The sequence below is a fragment of the Hydractinia symbiolongicarpus genome, chromosome 5, assembly GCF_029227915.1.
Source record: "Hydractinia symbiolongicarpus strain clone_291-10 chromosome 5, HSymV2.1, whole genome shotgun sequence".
NCBI classification, from domain to species: domain Eukaryota; kingdom Metazoa; phylum Cnidaria; class Hydrozoa; order Anthoathecata; family Hydractiniidae; genus Hydractinia; species Hydractinia symbiolongicarpus.
Genome location: NC_079879.1, coordinates 3,905,091 through 3,924,838, shown reverse-complemented (window position 1 = coordinate 3,924,838; position 19,748 = coordinate 3,905,091). Strand labels below are relative to the sequence as shown.

Below are 19,748 nucleotides of genomic sequence, written 5' to 3'. Positions count from 1 at the left end.
GAAGTGTGGTGAGACTTCTACATCACGGTTTTCACGTCCAGCTTTTTTTTTTTCAACGTCAATTCAAGTTATTTAACGTCCAGCTACAACAGGGCACTCAAAACGTTTTTTCTGGCAAGCTGGTGAGTTTCGTTCGTGCGGCTTCTTTTTTTTAACAACTTGTTGTTGTTGCTATTTATTAATCAATATACTTTGTTTTACTTTGTGCTTACTATGTTATGTTTCTTAAAGCTTCAAAATTGTTACAAACATGTCATATGTTGTGCCCTAACCTGGCTTTGTGTATTTGACCGGAAACCTTAACAAAACGTAGTGTCTTTCTACCTTGTGCGAGATGTCAGCCTTTTTGATAAACTAGGCTATGATAAAAACAAAAAACTAATATATAATAATAAAAATAATATAGTTTATAAAACTTTAGTGCTTATAAGTGGACCTCTTCAGAGACCAACTACCACATATACAATAACACATATACAATCTCGTGGATTCTTCAACGGGCTAACGACGAGTCCCTTTAATAATAGTCGTATTTTGTATGTTTAAACCTTTTTATTTTCTAAATGTTTTTACATGTTAAGATGAATATATATCATTACATTTTCTAGCCATTTGTAAATCTTACCAGAATCATGCTGAAGCCTTTCAAATCTTTATAAACTCCTTATAACCGGGAAATTATAATAACTTTTGTTAGGATTATCCTTAGGACTTGAAACTGTCAAGACCACTTTATTTCCTTGAGGAAAATCTTGATGAGAATGTTGATCATTTAATTAGTCCGATTACCCGATTTTTTAAAAAACTTACCCAAAAATCATAAAAACTCAGCAATTGTTGGCATTTATTCGTATAAACTATGTAAAAACCGAAAAACACGTTAAATAACTGTTGGCAGTCAGAATTTTTAAACAGAATGGAAAAATTCGATCTAGAACGTAAGTAGTCAAATTTTTAGCAGATAGCGGTATATGAGACCAATTTGAAGCTTCTGATGGCGTCACAAAATTGTGCTGACAAAAGCAAAATTTATTGCTGGCATTTTCTTTCCTTTATGTCGTACAATAAATGGGCCAAATTTGATTTAATTTGAAAAACCTGTCAAAAGTTATGGAAGGGGGGAGGGGAGTTGGGGCAGAATCTGCACCCATCATTGCACTTACAATTATAGTAATAACCCCTGTCTAATTTAATTACGACACTTCATGTAAACAGGCTGCAAACAATCTTGTTTCCGGGACCCGTTACCTCTTTTTGCATATCGGACGCATTTTTCGTCAGACCTATCAATAAGCGCAGCACCTATGAGAGACAAAAAAACTGGGAACGAGGCTGGCGGCAAGGATGCGCGAAATATTAATGTGAGGAATATGTACAACAGGCGCGACCCACGTTCTCCACGAGCTAATAGTTATTATATAGTCTTGTAGAAAGAATTTCTTTGTCCACCATTAGGAAAGAAACTTTGTAGAAATGACCTTTGCACACAAATCTTCATACAGATCTGTATTCGCCTTAACTCGCAATATCGAAGATTTTTTTAACTTCCGGGTTCTCTGCGAGGAGAAATTGTTTCATTTACAGATCTTATTCGTCTAGTATTTTTTGCAACTTTTAATAATTTTCTAACTTTTATTTTTTAACAAGTAATTTTGTTTTTTAACTTATTTTTATTTTTCAGCAAGGGATTCTCATCGCGTTAAATCTTTAAAGTGATTTTAAAAAAATTTAGCTCTCTGTCTAAGTCAAGTTATTTTTAACACTTGGTGCTTAAAAACCCCTGCGGCTTAAAGATTTCCAATAATGTGAAAAAGTACTGAACTTTGAAGTAGACCTTAAAGGCGAGTAATATGGGGGAAAAATCATTAAATATGCTACAATTTTAAAATTTCATTCTCCGTTATTATTGTAACTTTAAATCATAGCTAACTTAAGGTGCACACACTTATTTTTTCTGTAACAACAATTTTACAGAAAAAACGATAAGGCTATAAATTGTTAAACAAAAAAAACAAAATTTTCTTCTTTTCTCTGAAAAACAACCTAGGAAATATCTTTTAACGTAGAGTTTCTTTACAGAAACGATTAACAGATATAGTTTTTAAAAATTTGTTATAAACTGTAAAATTCTGGGCTCAACAAGTTAAAAAGTTAAAAACACTTAGCCAAATTTTTTACTTCTTATAAAAAGAAGTGTATAAACAATACTACTGAAAAAATAAAACATTAAAATTACAGATTTTGCACATAATAGTAAAGAATTTGCGTGCGTATCTTACAGAGGGAAACCATCGTATCATATGTTTGGAAAAACACGTTTAATCATTGGTTACCCTTGAAAATATGCTGTATGTTTTTGAACAATGACGACAGTTGCTTAGTTTCCTTTCATACCTGGAGTTATCAGCAACTTCCCCAAGGACATCACACCCAGTATGTGTGGTTTAAAAGCCAGAGCCATATGAAGGCGATTGATTTTTGTTTTTGTTTCCAACGGACACATGACGTTATTAGAACGTTTGATTTTAGTTGTTTTTTTTAGTCGCAACGTTCGAAACCAAAAAATCACGTTATTAAATGGTTATTGTACAACGTTTTTGGTTTGAGCATTAAAAACGTTTTTATGACGCTTCTTTTGCAACGTTTTTTGCCCAAACATAAATTGGATGTTTTTTAAAACGGTGTTAGAATAACGTTTTGTAAATACTGTTTAAATAACGTATTTTTACCGTTATTAGTGGGACGTTTTTAAAACGGTATTTTTGTAACGTTATTTACACGAACTCGAATTAAACATTTTAAAAACTTTGTTTGAAAAACGCTATTTGCAGGTCTTCAAACTGCACTAACACACTGCATAACTACAAATTAACTGCTTGTACATCATTTTTTGTAATCTTTGTTTGTATTCATGTTGACCTGGTGTAATGATATTTAGCGTATTAGTATAAGTTTTGATGTTTCTTCATTCATTTATTCATTGGTTGGTTTTGGCATTTTGATCAATTTGACCCATTTCATGTTAAATTCAATTTGTCCATGGCTACTTATATTACTTGATGGGCAAGCTACAGAGAAGAAAGAAGAATTGCTTGCTTATTAATTCAAGCTTTCTCATTTTTTTAAAAAAACGTTACAATTTTTGTTATAGCCTTCGTAAATAAGCTATTAACTTTATTTTTTCTATTTACTTTGCACTGATGTTTTCGTTAAGTAAACCGAAAATATAGTTCTCTAAAGGTCCTTGGTGTTGCATTTTAGAGTACTGAAATAGGTATATAGGCGATAGTGTTTCAGAACCCATCAGGGGGGAGGAGGGGAGGAGCTTACTGCGCCCCCTAAACCCCGAGCTGTCTCTTTACGCATTTTTTCGCTTCGCCCAAATTTCCGCCTGAGCGAAAAAAATATATCGCCCCTTTAATTAATACGCTACTTAAACGTTTAAATAGAACGTAATTTAAACGTGCGGAAAAAAGTGATTTTTGAATTAAACGAATAAAATAATGTTTTTAGACGTTTATAATTTCTAACAAGGACACATTTAATAGGTATCTTATTGCTAGAAATTATAATACCTTAGTTTCCCAGAACTTTCTTTAAAAAACAAACTGAAAACAAGTCAGATAGCTTAAAGTGGCCTGGATACCATCATCAACTTCGTGGCATCCAGGCTCTGCGATGTCTCTATTATGTCAACAGGCGATATTAAAGATTCCGCTTCATGTGGCGCAAATCAAAAAGTATGTTTGTCTCCACTTTTAAAGTTTAAAATGCGTTCTCAAACGGAGATGTTATTAAGCTAAGTGGACACGAGAGACATTCTCGTGCGTGCTATCTCCCATCTCCCATAACATGCGTATTTTAATGCTTCTCGTGACGACACCTCTCATTTGCTGCGTAATGATTCAGAGCTGTTATGCATTCACCACATCTTGATTTATGGCCTCTTTTGTGATTTTATTTTTGTAGTATACATCATTACTATCTCAAAACGTCGAATTTGCTTTGTAAAAATCGATTAAAATTGTCTTTTCCTCGTCAGAATGGCTTCTTTTCGACTGATACGGAAGCCCATATCTGCCATTTAATGTTGCGCAGTAGAAATAGATTTCTACTGCACAATAATCACAATTCTACTTTGCAGTAAAACTGTGGCTATTGCGCAGTAGACGAGTTTTCACTGTGCAGTAGTCAACGTTCTACTGCGCAGTAAAACTCAGTCTACTGCCCAGCAATAATGAAAGAACAATAGTAAGTCAACTGCACAGTAGTGGCATTTTTACTTCGCAGTAGAAATATGTCTACTGCGCAGTAGATATATTTTTTTTCGTGCTGTTATTTTTATCATGGCTTCCTTTATGACGATATCTTGAAATTGATTTTTAACATTATAAAAAGGAATTGAGCTTGAGAACGCTACATCGAATTTCAAACTTTCGATTTTAAATATTCTTATATTCTTCTTGATATATACTTGCGTTTCAAAAATCTTGTCAACCATTATAGAATGCCAGAAGAATTGTCTAAAATATAATTCAAAGCCTCATATTATACTGCGCAATAGTTCAAGTTCTACTGCGCAGTAGTCAATGTCCTACTGCGGAGTGGACCGAATTCTACTGCACAGTAGATCTGGGACTACTGCGCAGCATAACTATGACTACTGCGCAGTAGAATTGCTTTTACTGCGCAGTAGTGATTTATTTCTGCTGCTCAACAATAGTGGCAGATATGGGCCACCGTAATCCGACATTTTTTCTCATCTTCTCTCTTCACTTAATGTTCAACTTCTTAAGAGAAGCAATGTTTACAATTTCTCGTATATTCATTGGTCAGTTACACTATGCCTCAAATAATTTTGTCCAAGTGACATGGTAGGGGACACGAGCAGGACTTGCTAAGCAACAATATCTTTCATCAATTTTTGTCCCTGGAGTCCGGGCACAAAATAAATTCAGATCCATATTGTGCCGAACTTGTGGAGCAAAACTTTTGCTCCATTGTGGTGAAAAGTAGATATGGTACACAACGAGCAACTCTTGTCATAAAATGTTCCTGGTGTTATAAAGGACCGTGTTGAAGGGTTTATTAGTCTAAAAAATCCATTTCATTATTATTCACAGCTTAGAGCGCAGGTTTTCTTATTATGCGGACGTGAGGAAAAGCGATAAGTTGTAAATGAAGCAAAATTACTAAAGCTTCACTTCAAATACCTAATTTAGTTCACGGCGCTTTGATAAATTATTCTGTTACTCGCCTGATGAACTTATCTAGCTTGTGCTGTTTTATTGCCTTCATTGCGAAAATTGTTAAAATCCTTCAGTTTCTTCTTTATATTTGTCCCTCGCGATAATCTGAGTTTAAATTGACGCGCTACATTTCTATTATGCGTTAAGAACCAACTCCAATTAACGAACCTCGTGAACGCGATTTAACGTTTAATGGATACCAAGCTTTACAGTAACAAGCACAGGGTTTTAATCGTCCAATAAAATCAAAAACTTTTTCATGAAAGTCCTATTTTTTTATCAATCATATTTAAAATCGAAGGAAAATATAATTGATTTTGGCGGGAAAAGGCGGACGGTGAAAAAGATCAATTTTATTGCGACTTTAATTTCTCAAATGTTGAAAAACCTTTTTTGGCTGGAATTGAATTTGATAGATTTTATTTCCGTGCATCAATATTTTTCCCACTCCATAACAGCCGAAAATAGTTATAGAGGAAAAAAATTCAAAGCTTTAAGCTTCAAAAATACTTTTAGTCGAATTTTTTTGCATACGAAAACAATGATAAGTCACCATGACAAAAGCTGTTTGACTTTCCTAAAAAGTCATCCAAATTTCAAATTGCCTCAAAAAAATTTGATCCAACTCATAAATGGTGAAGAAATTGTAAATCTTGGAATAACCCTTTTATTATGTACAAAACTTTAAATCAACAGGTATATATATATATATATATATATATATATATATATATATATATATATATATATATATATATATATATATATATATATATATATATATATATATATATATATATATATATATATATATATATATATATATATATATATATATATATATATATATATATATATATATATATTATATATATATATATATATACAGCCCTCGAAATAATTTTTGGAGACTCGTCAGACAAAATGTCCGCCACATTTCCAGTTTGGTCGGACATGTCCGTAGCCCGTTTTAAACTTTCGTCGGACAAAACGTCCGATAGATTTCAGTCTTGGTCGGACACTTCCATTTGTTTAGATCTCGGAATTATTAAATAGTTCTAGTCCTTTTAATCCACGAGCAAGCCTATTCATAGCCAACCTGACCATCCTAGCTAATTCACCAACTCCTGACTTAGTTAAAAGAACTACGTAGACATGAATCTCTATTGCCTGGCCCCTTCGTCGTTGGTAACCAGGTCTTACACAAGAAATCCAGCCATGCGGTTCTTAACTAATGCGGAGGTGAACGCCGACGGAGCACGGATGAAGCAAGTCTGCAAAACTGCACTTACAGGCGGAACAGACGTTATATCATGGATTTAATTGTAGATAATTTTGTGTTCTTTTCTTTTTATATTTTGAAAAAGCCTTTTCTGTTTTGGGTGCCAACAACGAAGATGTTGCTGTACTTTGGCAATGTTTTGATCTGGGACTGATACGTCGTACAAAATTTACAGCGCATGTTCTTAACCTTGCCATCTTTTATATCATAAAGCAGCCATTCAGCAACGCTGTGTTGTGCCAGCTCAGCTTTCCACTTCTCAACAGTAGCAGGTGTTACGGTTCTTGTTGATGTTGTTTGCTTGTGTTGTTTCGGATTTGTTTTGCCTTTGGTCTGCGGTGTAGTCTGCAAAATAAACAATTAAAAAAAATTAAAGAGACACAAAAGATATTGTGAAAATTAAAGTACTAAATATAACAGAGTGAAGAATTACTATATTCGTTGCTGATTGCTTCGCTAATGTTGGTGGGTTTTTTCCAAAGGCTGAAAATATGCTTCTTTGGATTTTCTTCGGCTGCTTATTAATAACAACAGAGCAATCAGGACATCTACCAACACGTTTTTCCTCTTCGCTGTACCCATTGACTGTACTGTTAACACCGGTAGAACATATGTTACAAGATGTTTTTTGACACGATATACACCGATACTTCGTGCTTCTTTCGCAAAAACAACAAGGCAAATCATTAATTTCACTCATACTTGAAGGAGCAACTAACTTACATGCGATAAATGTGAAATAAACACTTTTTCATTTCTTATAAAAGCGCAAGCAACCGGCGTTCTTTTACCAGTTCGAATGATCTCACTCAGAGATGTTTTATATTAAAATGAATTAAATAATTTTTTAAGACGATGGAGTGTTGCAGGTAAAGGAAAATTTTTTTCTTCGTTTGACAAAACAATTCGAAACCATAGCAGGTCCCATTTAATTGATTTTTTCTTAATGCTGCAAGTGCCATTTCTATTCAAACAATTTTAAAAACGAAACCCACGTGCGGTATAATATTTTGTTTTGTATAAATTTTGTTAAAAATTTAAGCCACGTGGATAAACTTAAAACATTTTTTTTTTAATTTGAAAACGAAGCATATTTTTTCTTATTTGCTTGTGATGACTTTACAAATAATTATGAAAATACAAACTTAAAAACTATTTTGTTTATATGTTTTAAAGTTTTTTTTAGCGACGGCATTTTTTTGCGATTTAATTGGCTTATCAAAATGCGCAGCCTTACTTTGTTTTTTAACGGTGCCTAACCACATTTATTATTTGTGGTGTGTGTGATCATGATTAAGAAACTTCCATGATGGCACATGGCAGATGAAAACAAAACGAAAGTGAAGCGGAACGAAGATTGATTAAAAGAGACAGATTATATTTAAATTATCTCGTTATTTTTGCATGTTTCAATTTTTATTTTTTGCAGTTATAATAGGGGAGATGTAGCTAGAGAAACGTGCCGGACAAAATGACAGGCCAGAACTGATTTTCGTCGGACATATTTGCGTCTGGGTCGGACAATGTCCGATGTCCGACCGCTATTTCGAGGGCTGATATATATATATATATATATATATATATATATATATATATATATAATATATATATATATATATATATATATATACATCTAGTTACATCCATATACCTTTTTTTCAAATACAGATGACTCTTTTAGTATAAGCAAAATTATTTTTTGTGCATCTTAATTATATAAGTTGAATTTAAACCCTGGTTAAATTTTTCTGTGTATAACTTTTGGAATTTGATTGATTGATAAATTTTCCTTTCTGATCAAAACAGAAAATTGAAATAATTTTCTACAATAATACGATAATAAGTTGAAATAATAATAATTTAATTCTGGTGCACACTAAAACGAAAGATTGGCCTTAGTGGACTGTTTAAAGCATAATTTCCCCAAATATTTCTAAAGCCATAATCACAACAACTGTAGGTCAAGGACAATTTCTGTATATATATACATATGTATTAAAGGGAACCCGAAATATAAAATAATATTGGACTTATATTATAGAGCTTTAAATAGTGGTGAGCAAGTCTTTTTGTTTAAGATATTCACATTTAAAGAATCTCAGACTTAATTATGCAGCATAAATTATGATGTCATATTTAAGTAACCAAATTTTGACATTTTCTGTTTTCAGTAGTTTTAAACCTGTTAAATGATGTACTTTTAAACTTTATCAATGCATAGATATTTTAAAGTTAAATATATTAATATAAATTTTCTAGCCAAAATGACATTCGTTAGGTCTTTCCAGGTCTCCTAAATTTTTTTAAATGACCCAATAACTTGGGAACTGCAACTTGGTTTGCAACAAACATTTTGGGTGAGCTTGTATAGGTCCTATATGTTTACTCGAGAATTTGATGACAAACCAATCCTAAGCAGATCCCAAGTTGTGAGGTCATCAGACTTGTTAACTAACTTTATAGGCTCTATCATATATGTCCAACATGATAATATAACTCGGGGTTCCCTGAGTGAGTGAGTGAGTGAAGCTATTCGTGCTCAACACAAGGTTTTTTTCTTTAATGACCATGCAAGCAAAGAACAATAGAATTAACCAATCAACAAGCAGAGTCAGTATTCTGACCGTAGAAAAATCTTTTAAGACCCAGCGTAATTTGTCCCACCTTAACTATTCCGATTTCTTAGTGGTAAGAAAAATTATGCTGTGTCTCCTGTCTATCCCACCCTTCTCACAGAAAAATTGCAGATGCAGTGGAAACAAGAGTCGCTAATTAAACCAAATAAAAATCATCGTTGCAACACAACAAAAATGAACTTAAATCGCAAGATTATCAAAGGTAGTTGTAGTATGAAACACAACATATGAACATATGTATAAGGTGGAAAATTATATTATACCGTGAGTCAGCACCCTCTTTCCTATATATATATATATTTATATATATACGTTACATTTCCTAAAAGTTCAGTTTTAATTTGGATAATATAAAAGTTATTTTCACATCAAACCTAAGTAAGAATTTCTGATTCGTCCGTATGTCCTGATGACACTGATAGGTTCTTTTCAGGCGGTGTGATTGTGACTGCAGTGTTCGCATGGTTTATAACATATGAACTGACACTGCCCAAAAATGTTCTTCTTAACAAATTCAAACCTCTAGATCCCATAACAATTCCGGCAGCATTACGTTTTTCGGCAAGGTCACATATTCCTGCTCCAGGGCCATGAACACTGCTCGTAAGCAATGTTTCGCTTTTTATCCCAGAATCTTTAGCCTTCTTCTCGTATTTCTCAATCAATTTCTTTGATTTCTGCAAGCTTGCTTTCATTTCTTCCTTAAATTTATCTGAATCATCAACCAAACCAACACTTAACACACCATACTTTTCAGCTGTCGGTTGAGGTGCTTGATGAAAATGGACAATACCAAGTTGATCACCTTGTCGATGTAAATGTTGAAGGTACCAATCAAAAGCTCTTTCGCTATGAGGCGAGTCATCAACTGGAAGCAAAATTAATCTTGGGTCTTTTGACATTTTCTCTACACAAACTAAAACCAATACCAAAATTCTACATAACACAAGAGCAAGCTGGCTTTTATATGATTTCTGCACACAGAAAAACGAGGACGTTCCATTTTCGTGCAGTTTGGCACAATGTGGTATGTGGTCAAACGCACATAGGTTTTCGAAGTTTAAAACCTTTCACGGACACACCGGACACACGGCCCGCCTAATTAAAGAGGCCTTTGTTTACCGACGGTGTGGTTACTACTACCTAAGGGCCTATAAATCTCATGAGCCTGTTTCCTGACCCTCATCCTTGTACCCAGGGTTTGTTACCTGATGTCAAGCCGCTAGCGCTTTACCTGATCGCTAACGTATGTGCACGTTCACGACATACGGGAAAAATGGGACCCGGGATCCACGACTTCGGGGGTGGGGTATTACTCGGGAACTGGACGCAGGGCAAATTTTTGAGTCTGGGCCAGAATTCGGCATAATAGGAACATGTGCGCCGGACATTCATTCTTCTTAACACTTTATAACAACATATCTGTGAAATTTAATTTATTTTTATTTTATGTCCTTATTCTATGTCGCGTCGCCTTACATAAACTCTTGGGAACACATCGAGAGAGGATAAATGTTAGGAAGTCTTTCTGGCGTACACTTTGTTGGTAATTACGCAAAAATTAAAATTTATGTGCGAAAAAATTTCTCTTGATGTTAGTTTAGTCAACAATTAGTTCTCCTGTGAGGTGCACGCTTTCTTTTTTTTCTTTTTTCTTTATTTCAAACATTCCGAGATTTCTTTTGATGCAATATATAACTAAGAAATTAAATGACGAACTGAAACGATGGTTGTCAATCTCGTCCCCAGGGCTTGTTAGGCTTTATACAGTTGGACGGCCTGGTCTGAAAACTTTCTTATGATTGTAAGATTTTCGTAACCTCGTCCCCAGGGTATTTTTTAAGTATCCGGGAAAGCGATTCTCACTGTACTGATGAAAGCGATCGTGAATTAAAATATAAGTAGGTTGTTCAGGTGAAATTTTTCTATACCCGTTTGACTTTCTAGCAGCCGTATGCAACGTTTTCTAAATTTCTATACGGTTTCAACGGGGGGTTGCGCAACTTCTAACTTAAATCTTCTTAAGATTGAGAGACTTCATAGAATTGTACGAAATTTCGGACAAGAACATATATTTGCAGACCAGGCAGAGAAAATAACGTAATAGCTGAAACGATATTTTATATTAAAGAAAATGTATAAACACTACAAGTTGGTAACTATAAAACTTAGACAAACACTCTTAAAGCGTACAAAATATTCGACAGAGTATAATTATTATGCAGACCAGATGAAAATGAACAACTGCATCTTTAAACACCTAAATAAAAAAAAGAACACAGAATATTAGGCTACCATAAGTGCTAAATGTTTTAATTACGGTGTTGCATACCGCGCAGGTGTGGCACTAGCGAAGAACTAGGGACAAATTTTATATCCCCCTTCTAAGAAAAACATGCAGCGCGCAGAGAATTATTCACTTTTTCTTTTGTATTTTCACTTTTTAAACTGGTGCGATATATTGATTTTACAATTATTTAAAGGAAGGATACTCAGTATTGACATAAGATTGTATATCATGAAAGTTCAAGACTTAAACTTGGCCATTAATTTAATTGCTTCAAGTTGTGGGGTACACTCATCTTTAAAAGTTGTCAGTCAAAAGAGAAAGAAACCTTATTTTTGGTAGCTAGTTACATCACAAGTTTTAATTTTGTCTTAAAAATATCACAGTGCTGATCAAAGAGGAATTGCTAGTTATGTCATTCAAGATTTATATAGCTACTAGTACAGCCAAAATACTGTAGCTCATTAAACACAAGTAAAGAAAACAATGGTTTTTTTTCTAAACTAATAGTTTCATGCTCAATAAACAGATACCTAACTGGCTATAATATTAAAAAACAATTCCAAAATTTCTTATTTTGTGTTTGCTAGAAACTTTATTTAACTAACCAGGGCGGAGCTACCTACATTTTTTGTAAACCAAATTAAAAATTGTCAAAAAGCTGGCTGTATCTGTCTTGTAGTTTTTGTTAGCATGGGGTCACACTGGGTCACTACGACACGAGTCCAAATATTTCCATATGAGAAATAACCCTTGACATAATATACCATTTCAAAACTGCTTATTATTACCAAGGGAGTTTCTCGTTGATCCAACATCAGAAAATGGATTCAGCCCAGCTCTGCTGAATCCATTTCTGCATTTTCTGCATTCTCGTTTTCTATGTTTAAATCCAAATGCCACGTGTTGCTATTTGAAAACTACTCGTCAGACTCTACGTTAACCAGAATTTAAATAGCGAATCAAATTTGGACTCGAATCTGGATAGGAAAGTAAAAAACATTCTTTTCCCTTTCCAGGCATTCTGTAACCTTCAATACGATTGTTGGTGAGAACAATTCCGTTCAGCCTGAAATAACAGCATCTTGGTTTGAAATAACATTGCCCACACTCTTGTCTAATTATAAACTTGAGGATACATAAAATGCTGAGGAATTTAGTCTCTTTTACCAATGCTTACCCAACAAAACATTTCATCTAAAGTCTGAAAAGTGCTCGGGTGGGAAACACAGCAAATTAAGGATAACAGGCATGGCAGCAGCCAATGCAGCTGGCGAGAAGCCTTCAATGTTTGTTATTGGTAAATCGAAAAACCCTCGATATTTTAAGAACGTAAGTTCTCTGCCTTGCAGATACAGGTCCCAACAGAAAATTTAATGGAAAGCTCCTTGTTCGAATAATTGGTTCTAGAGATCGATCGAAATTCCAAAGAGAAAATCGAAAAATTACCTTGGTAATTCACAATTGTCCCGCCTACTCAACCATTGATAATCTCATCAACGTAAACCTTATTTTCATACCACCAAATACAACACCAGTTTCCCAACCTATGAACCAAGGAGTCATTAAGTGGCTGAAAGCTCCATACCGCTGTTGTTTGGTAAAGCTCATATGATTCAACGTCTGGATAAAGGAAAGGATTTGCCGAAAATTTCAATACTTAGTGTAAGGCAGCTACTTGTTTCTTCATGGGAGAATGTATCAAAAGAAACGGTTATTAATTGCTTTAGGAAGGCAAAAGGATCAAATGGATGCTATTGAAGATAATTATGACTCCTTTAGAGATTTGAAAGAAGACCTAACCGAGTTACAAGAAAGGGATCCTAACTTGTTACCTGAAGGGATAACAGCTAGGGAATTTGTTGACATTGACTTTTAGGTTATAGCAGCAGATAACCCGGTCACAGATGAAGAAATTATCCAATCTGTAATAGACGTAAACGACAAAGAGGGGAAGAATGGCAATGACGAAATTAAAGGGTATGAAAAACCCATTAGAAAGGAAGATTGATGCTGCAATAGAAACATTTAACAGCAACAACATGCACTCTTTATTACAACGGTTAGAATCCTTTTTAAATAAGGATAGAATATCTGATAAAAAGCAAAGTAGCATTTTGATTTTTTCAAATGATTAAAACATGCAGCGTGAGAATAGTTATAATTGATTCTTCTGATTAATAGTCCATCCCTGAACAGGCTTAACAATTTAAATAATTTTGCTAATGTGTGCAAGATATTGACAAACTTTACTTATCTTGACTATTTTAACTAGTCCCGTGAAATGCGAGATAACAACTGTATTGTCGACTGTATTTTGTTTTAAAGCAGCCCCTGCTACAATACCAAAATGTCAAGAAATTAGGCATTAGGCAGTAATAGTAATGCACCACAACAGGATTTCCTGAGACTGAAACAAGATAAAAATTCATTCTCATGCCAAAATTAGCCATACTGACTCCTGAAAAGAAAAGTTTCCAAAAACATGACATTTGGGAAGGGTATAATTATGTGGTTTCACATCCCCAAAGGGTCATTCAAGAGTGGTTTTGTTGAGTTCAGAAAAGTGCTGAAGTAGTTAGAAGAAAGCTGCAACCTTTTTCAAAAATGGCACAAAACCACACTTACCTGCCTTTACATATCCTAAATTAGCTATACCACATTACTGTAAGTTCATTAAACACAACGAAAAAACATAGGGCTAGGCGTGTAAAAAAAATGTCTTCAAAAAGTTATTACCGCAAGGAGAAAAGGATTAAACACATCTCAAAAGAATGAAAAAAACAATGGGGTTTTTTAACCCTATTTGGTATGGGGGAGGCATAAAGTGCCCGCGGCATTTTTAAAGTCTAATAAGTTTTTAAATACTGGATCAAATTACCTGAAATTTTGTGAATTTTCCTACCTTGAAGTTACGGAAAATGAAAAAAAAATATTTCCAAAAATTTTCCTGTCAATGTCCTTTTTGACAGGTGGTCGTATCAACTTTTTTATTGTAGTGCTAAAAATAAATGCTTTCTAAACTAACCAGTTGTGTAAATATGGGATTATGTATGGGATAGTGACAAAAAGTACACAGTATGCATGTCAATATTGTATATATTGACATGCATACTGTGTAATTGCAGACCGATATATTGGTAATTTACAAACCAGAATGTTTGTAATTTCCAATTTCTCGATTTCTATTGTCATATGATAGCGTCATAGGTCATTTTGTCCCATGTCAATCCAAATTGTCTTTATTGAATAGCTACCGACGTAAGTTCTAATAGATATACCAAGTTTTATTCCATGACAGCTACTAACACTAACGTTCCCATAAAAGATTGTTCCAAAAAATTCTTGAAGATTTGAATTCTGGTCGATTTCCATTTTCTCCTTAAAGAAATCCTCTGTTTTTATACCACCTGTTAATGTTCCTAAAAATATCTCACATTCTTATATTACTTTTTTAATGACTAGTACTGTAAATGGTTTTAAAAAAGATAAAAAAACAAGAATTTCCAAGAAAGACATATTTTCCTCAACCATTGTCACATTATAACGTCATCACTTCCTATGATGACATGTCAACCTAAATATTTTGTCACTAATTAAGTCATAACATATTGAAGCCTCTTCGTCCTAAGGTGGGAAATTTCATGATTACTGAGGACAAAGGCAAAAACTAACATTATCGTAAATATCATTTTGAGCATCCAAAGATAACTAAAAATGACAGAAAAGTTGCCTACATATATTGGATATCTATGAATTATTCGATCATAAGCATTATCTTTGTTTTTACCTCAGGTTTTCTAATAAACTAGACTTCTTACTTTGTGAAATAGCTAGCTAGCTATATTCTTCGGAATTTTTATTGCATATAAAGCCAGTCAAAGCAACAGCAGTGACTTTTGAATCTATTTGTGGTATTAAAGACATTATTAAAGCGAGATACATGTTGTAAAGACTCGATTAAACTTACGTCAAAGCTTCATCTCTCAGATCTGGCTTGCATTTGAGTTCTTCCCAATAAACGGTGACCAGTTATGTTTGTAAATATGATAACCACGGTAAGGTCCTGTGAATTCGATTTTGTAAAGCATTTCATAGCCTAATGGGTCTTAGAACGAAGAGCTAAAGGATTCCGTGTTTCTCGGATTCTCATCATGAAAAAAGCCTCATTTTTTTCCAATCGATGGAAAACTCACCTGATACTGAATTTTCTGCAAGTAAGGGTTGGTGCAGTAATTTTATGAGACGAAATGGTCTATCTTTGCGTAGAAAAACCTCGATTTGTCAAAAGGATCTAAATGGTTATTTCCAAGCTTGTTGCATACGTGTTACACATTCGAAGACTACGTTTGCAAATTAACTACAGTTTTGATAGTATCTACACTATGGATGAGACTCCTGGTCCGACATGATTTCTTCATCTATGGTCGAGAAAACTGGATCGAAAAGTGTTACCATGAAATAAACTGGTCACAAAAAAGTCGCGTAACCGTTTATCCGGAGGGTGTGTATACATAATTAACGACATAAGGGGTACCCTTCCCTTCAAATACTAGACACACTTCGAATTGTAGCTTATATGTCTGTTGTAGAGACTTACTCAAATACTACACGCTTTTTTTTATAGGAACAGTGTGTTTTCGTTTCAGCCTCACTATTCTTAACATTTTAACAAATCTCAATTTTAACCCTTTCCAAGCATCGATATTCTTATAGAATATATTCTTTTTTTAAAAAAAAGCGTGTAGCCATTTTCAACTTGTGAACCTTTCAAGATTAGAAACAGTATAATTTAGGCCGTTGATATGCAGCGTTATGTACTTCAGAGTAGGAGTGGAAAAATTCAAATTAAAGGCTAAAATACACGGTAAGTTTAAATGGACCGTTTAAATGTAAGATAAAAAATATAAAAGAGAAATAGCTATTTTGCATTTTGCGTACAATAAAAAATATGAGAAGCGCTCTTTAAGTTTCTTTATTTCATTCTGCATAATCCTTTTCACTTGGCTTTCTATCTTACTAATACCAGGGCAATAATAATAAGCAACCCAACTTCCTACTGGAGCAGAAGTTAGAATGCATACAAGCACAGGAAAACAAGTTCTATTTCTTGCTTTCTTTTTCCTGTAAAATTGGCTTTTAAATCATGTATCTTTATGATCCTTAAGGAGTAAAAAAAGTCTACAAAGCTCCATTGGGACATGACAACTAGTACTTCATTCCTGCAAACATCAAAAGCATCTTTGCACGACAAAGTTTCTTCTTTTGAAGGTGTCCATATTCCAAAATAAACACGATGTCTTGTTATGACTGTTGAAAACTCTAAACAAAATTGCATCTTAAATTTCAAAAGCACAAGTCATTTTTTGTTGCTAAACATAACATGCAAACAATACGTTTAATATTGAAATGTAACTACTTTGTTCATCACTAACACACTGCTGGCAGCGATCGGGATTCGATCCGCGGTCCCCAGAACTGGGAGCGCAGACGAACGAACTCCACTACGTGCGACATTATGTTAGTGATGAACTCAGATAGTTTATCCGGAGGGTGTGTATACATAATTCACCTATGAATACTTTTAATGTTTCGGCAAATTTTAAATGTTTTGGTAAAATTCGAATATTATTCAAATGTTTTTGTAAAAGTTAAAGTGCTCTGCAAAAGTTCCGACGCTTAGTTGCACGCTTCCTTCCTTGGTGTTGAAGTACAGTCGTCGTAACGGAGTCATAGAAAAAGAGAAAGCGTTAGACACTCACTTTTAAAGTAAGCGAAAACACCACGATGCTAACACAAAAAATGTTTATGACTACTTCAAAAGCAAATATAAGAATATAATATCAAGAGGTGAAGGGTTTTTCGAAATGGAAGGATGAAATAAATAAAAATGTTTTGGAATGGATACTCCATAAAAAATCGAGACACCTACGAATGACAACTAATCTCGTTAAAAGCCAAAAAAAAATGAAACGTAAACAGCAATAAAAGAAATATATTCCTTTTGAATTTCCTGTTGAAACTCGTTGCACGAAATACAAATCTAGCTTCGGTAAATTACAGATTACTTAAAACATAACAAACGACCGTGGCAGATTGGCACTAGCAAAACCAGCTGAACATAAAATAATATTCAAAATGATCAATTTGTAAAAATAACAAGTATTCATACCTTGTGCAACAGATTAGTCTGTTATAACACTCAAAAACTAGTAATTCTCGTACCATTGCACTAGGTATTCTGGTATTCTGCTGTGCTTCTCTAATCTCAGTAGTAAAAACGGCGACAAAAAAAGGAAACCCATTTCAAAATTCTTCCGGCTATAGCCGTAGAACAATAAACTATCCCTACAACGAAAAACAACAGTAAGTTAGCATGACACCGCTCACCTAATTGGTAGGTTAATATCGTATGCCAGGTTCGTCTGATTATGGTTGCTAAGACAACTATAATACGTTGCCTAGACAACGGTTAAACAAATATGAACAAATACTATCCCACTGAAATCTACGGAACATAGTTTCTTGTTTCTGCGTGATTACCAGCCCAAGATTATGACACTAATTTAAAGCCCGTTGTTGATTTTCGTAGTGGTGTGAAGGAATTTTTCAAACTTTGCATTAAAAGTTTAAGAATTAATGTGTTGTTCTAAAAATGTTTAGATAAACGAGAAGCTAACCCAAAAGTGGGTTAAACAGGTTTCGTGAGAGTTTGTTTTCAATCGACGGCATTTAGTTTGGGATTCTTTAAATGCCATATAGTAGACAGCGTTTAATCAGAATTGAATAACATCAAAATGGATCAAGCTGTTATTTCCGGTGGATTATGTTATCGTGGGAAAGTCTATCAAGTCAAATAAGTGTAGATTGCTTTAAATACTGCGCACTGACACTGCTGGTAGGTGGCACTGGTGATGATAAAATCCAGTGCCTCAGGGCTCGCCAACCTACGAGCAGGGTGCAGCTAAATTCAAGGGGAAATAGGACTTAAAAACTGACTCTTCCCAATCCTTTCGAACTCACTGACGACATGGCGATCAAAACTCTGGCCATAAAACTTAAAAATTGATTGAGAATTGATATTAAGTGAAAATTTTAAATAGAGTGAAAGGAAATGTTACAGCAAAAAAGTTTGTGATATCGATTTTTTTTATTTTATTTCCCCTCCTAAACGTTATTCTAGGAATAATAGACCCCTCTTACCTCCTTTTACTTATAGACTTTTAGAGGAGCCATCGAGTAATAAAAGACGGGTGTTATGTTAGAAGGAATACTTTATTCAGGTCTGCATTGCTTTCCTTCCTTTTCTCGAATTAGCAGGTCAAGTAGCTTTAAAAAATGAAAAATAATTTAAAATCAGCTTTTTTTTGCCACCAGTTCTAATTTCCACATTCTTCTTATATTTATTCTAAAGAATATTTTTTCGTTTGTTGTTGCGTCTGCGTTTACTTGCGTTTTCTGGTTCACACTACCAAAATTATGCTGCAAACATAGACGCAAACGCCAAAATATCAAAACTTTTTTAATCTTGCGTATCAACGTATTGCGTATCGTATTGTCGTATCAACTTTTTTATTATAGTGCTAAAAATAAATGCTTTCTAAACTAACCAGTTGTGTGAATATGGGATTATGTATGTGATAGTGACAAAAAGTCATCATACAATATTAACATGCATACTCTGTAATTTGCAGACCGAAATATTGGTAATTTACAGACCAGAATGTTTGTAATTACCAATTTCTCGATTTCTATTGTCATATGATAGCGTCATAGGTCATTTTGTCCCATGCCAATCAAAATTGTCTTTATTGAATAGCTACCGACGTAAGTTCTAATAGATATATTAAGTTTTATTCCATGACAGCTACTAACACTAACGTTCCCATAAAAGATTGTTCCAAAAAAATTCTTGAAGATTTGAATTCTGGTCGATTTCCATTTTCTCCTTAAAGAAATCCTTTGTCTTTATACCACCTGTTAATGTTCCTAAAAATATCTCACATTCTTATATTACTTTTTTAATGACTAGTACTGTAAATGGTTTTAAAAAAGATAAAAAACAAGAATTTCCAAGAAAGACATATTTTCTTCAACCATTGTCACATTATAACGTCATCACTTCCTATGATGACATGTCAAACTAAATATTTTGTCACTAATTAAGTCACAACATATTGATGCTTCTTCGTCCTAAGGTGGGAAATTTCATGATTACTGAGGACAAAGGCAAAAACTAACATTATCGTATCATTTTGAGCATCCAAAGATAACTAAAAATGACAGAAAAGTTG

At 33.9% G+C, this 19,748-nt stretch overlaps 2 protein-coding genes across 2 annotated transcripts in view; one reads left to right on the top strand and one right to left on the bottom strand.

The window, feature by feature from the left end:
• The first annotated feature begins 5,359 nt into the window (after window positions 1-5,359).
• The window catches only part of LOC130644250 (iron-sulfur cluster assembly scaffold protein IscU-like), a 39,736-nt gene continuing 25,347 nt past the window's right edge, over window positions 5,360-19,748 (top strand). Inside the window, exon 1 of the mRNA XM_057449783.1 lies at window positions 5,360-5,364. The gene's annotated coding sequence lies outside the window, so the exon portion shown is untranslated. The remainder of the gene's footprint in view (window positions 5,365-19,748) is intronic.
• Window positions 9,408-10,223, bottom strand: LOC130644249 (universal stress protein Sll1388-like). Its single transcript, XM_057449781.1, has one exon. The coding sequence runs from the start codon at window positions 10,067-10,069 to the stop codon at window positions 9,542-9,544; it is 528 nt and encodes a 175-aa protein (XP_057305764.1). The 5' UTR covers window positions 10,070-10,223; the 3' UTR covers window positions 9,408-9,541.

Bases quoted from the DNA above. Each gene is read 5' to 3' on its own strand.
- LOC130644249 (XM_057449781.1), bottom strand. From the start codon at position 10,069: ATGTCAAAAGACCCAAGATTAATTTTGCTTCCAGTTGATGACTCGCCT.